The 2160-nt window shown below is 33.8% G+C and overlaps 1 protein-coding gene and 1 non-coding gene across 2 annotated transcripts; one reads left to right on the forward strand and one right to left on the reverse strand.

The window, feature by feature from the left end:
* Positions 1 to 222: 222 nt before the first annotated feature.
* On the reverse strand, positions 223 to 294 carry TRNAD-GUC. The gene has a single exon. It is a non-coding gene; the product is annotated as a tRNA-Asp (tRNA).
* Positions 295 to 624: 330 nt separating this feature from the next.
* On the forward strand, positions 625 to 1836 carry LOC116141058 (NAD(P)H-quinone oxidoreductase subunit U, chloroplastic-like). Its single transcript, XM_031426609.1, has 4 exons — positions 625 to 898; positions 989 to 1140; positions 1228 to 1368; positions 1741 to 1836. Exons 1-4 carry the CDS (start codon positions 637 to 639, stop codon positions 1834 to 1836), a joined length of 651 nt encoding a protein of 216 aa, XP_031282469.1. The 5' UTR covers positions 625 to 636.
* The last annotated feature ends 324 nt before the right edge of the window (positions 1837 to 2160 follow it).

The raw sequence follows: 2160 nt of genomic DNA on the forward strand, positions 1-2160 counted from the left end.
AAAAATTGAAGGGTACAAAGGTCTTCGAAGACGTTGAAAATATTGCAAAAAAATAAAGGGTACAAAAGGTCTCTGCAGTTATTGAATTATTGAAAAAAAATCAAGGGTAAGAAGGTCTTTGTAGTTACTGAAAATACTGAAAAAAATCAGGGGTAAAATAAATTTAAAAATTCAAGGGTTAAAAAGGTCTTTTCAACAAATATTGTAAATATATAAAAATATCGCCGTTGCCGGGGATCGAACCCGGGTCGCCCGCGTGACAGGCGGGAATACTGACCACCATACTACAACAACATTTTTATTTGCGCGGAAAAAGACTAACAATAAAATGTATTTCTTTCTATGTTAAATTTAAATGTTGATTAGATTTTATTTAATAATTTAAACGTTTAATATTAAATATTAAATCTAATTGTTAATTAAAGTTGCTATTAATAATTTAAAATTTTGAATTGAAATACTTAAGTAAATTTTCGACTTATGATTTGATTTGGCTGACTTGGCAGTTGGCACCTTAAGAATTCTGATGTGATAACATTCCTCTGGTGCCCTTTTACCTTATCTCTTCACAATAAAACCATACCAATATGAACACGTATAACAGAAAACCGTCAGTCCCCCCTCCACTCCCCTGCCATGGCTATATCCTCCACCACTGCAACACTCTACATTTCCCAGAATAATTTCCACACTCTTACCCCAAACACAGCCCCTTTCTTCTCATGTTCCCTTCATTTTGCAACAAAACCGCGTAAATTGGTTGTTAGAAACTCTGGTAGTGGTGTATCAGATGAGACTAGCTCAACAGAAATAGAACCCGAAACATCCATTAAAGCTCCAACAGGATCTTCATCTTTGATCTCTTCTCTCAATGTGGAACGGGCCCTTCGTGGCATAGGTAACAATCTTCAAGTTTCTTCATCCTTCCAACTAAATTAATTAACCTAAAGATTTACAGTTAATTGATAAGTCTTGCTTTAGAATGCAGCAATTACGGATGTAGATCATTATGCTACGCTTGGACTTCAAAGAGGGTGTTCATACGAGCAGGTTACGATTGCGTATAAAAACAAGGTGGAAGAAATGAAGAGTCAAGAGCTAGAAGAAGAGGAGGTCGCTAAGAAAATGGAACTTTTGAAAGTCAGTCCTGAATCCGAATCGCATTGCATGCACTTTTGTTAGTCCAATTATTATGTAGAGATGATGATTAAAATGTGATAATCGTAGGAATCGTACTCAATTTTATCATCTGAGGAAGAAAGAAGATTATATGATTGGAGCTTGGCGAGAAATGGAAAGCCAGATAGATATGTTTGGCCTTTTGAGGTGGACATTACACCAACCTCTAAAGGAACACCTCCACCTCAGGTATTTTATGCACCTTATCTTACCATCTCTACATAACTTAATAATTATTTCTAATTTTAAAAAAAAAATGCTGAATGATTGATTTTCTTTTTATGAATTTGTATTTTAATCGACAATATCTTCATGGACATGGGAAGATTTTGAAAATTATCAAAATTAAACAACCTTTTCAAGAAGGTTTCTAATATCAAACAAGCTTTTAATAGTTCCGAAAATATTAGGTCGTGATGAAATTTAAAAATATCCAATAATCTATCTCTCTGTATCATAATTTCTAAGTTAAAACTTAATTGTTATTATTATTATTATGATTATTATGATTATTATTATTATTATTATTACTAATATTATTTTATATTTGATTAATCGCAGGAACCAGAGGACGTGGGGCCAACAAGAGTGGTCGGATACTTCATGGTAGGATGGTTGATATTAAGCTTCGTGTTATCCATTGCACTTAATCGATAACGATACATTTAAGTTTTGGTAAATTGTTACAATTTAAGAATTAGAAGAATAATATTTATATAGTAATCTTCCATTGGATAAAATATTCACAAATCCATCACCATCTACTTTGAATAACCACCTTCATGTACAAAATTTATTTTGTATTTTCACTTAGCAAATTATTTTCCCTTTCTTACAACTTTGTACATAGGGATGGGCATAAAACCCGACCCCGCGAGGACCCACCCCAGCCTAGCCCTAACGGGGCGGAGTTTTCCCGAATCATTCGAGATTTGGGCAAAGAATAAGCCCAAAATTAGTCCTGAAATTTGAGAACGGGTC

The sequence above is a fragment of the Pistacia vera genome, unplaced genomic scaffold (genome assembly GCF_008641045.1).
Source record: "Pistacia vera cultivar Batoury unplaced genomic scaffold, PisVer_v2 Contig390, whole genome shotgun sequence".
Taxonomy (NCBI): domain Eukaryota; kingdom Viridiplantae; phylum Streptophyta; class Magnoliopsida; order Sapindales; family Anacardiaceae; genus Pistacia; species Pistacia vera.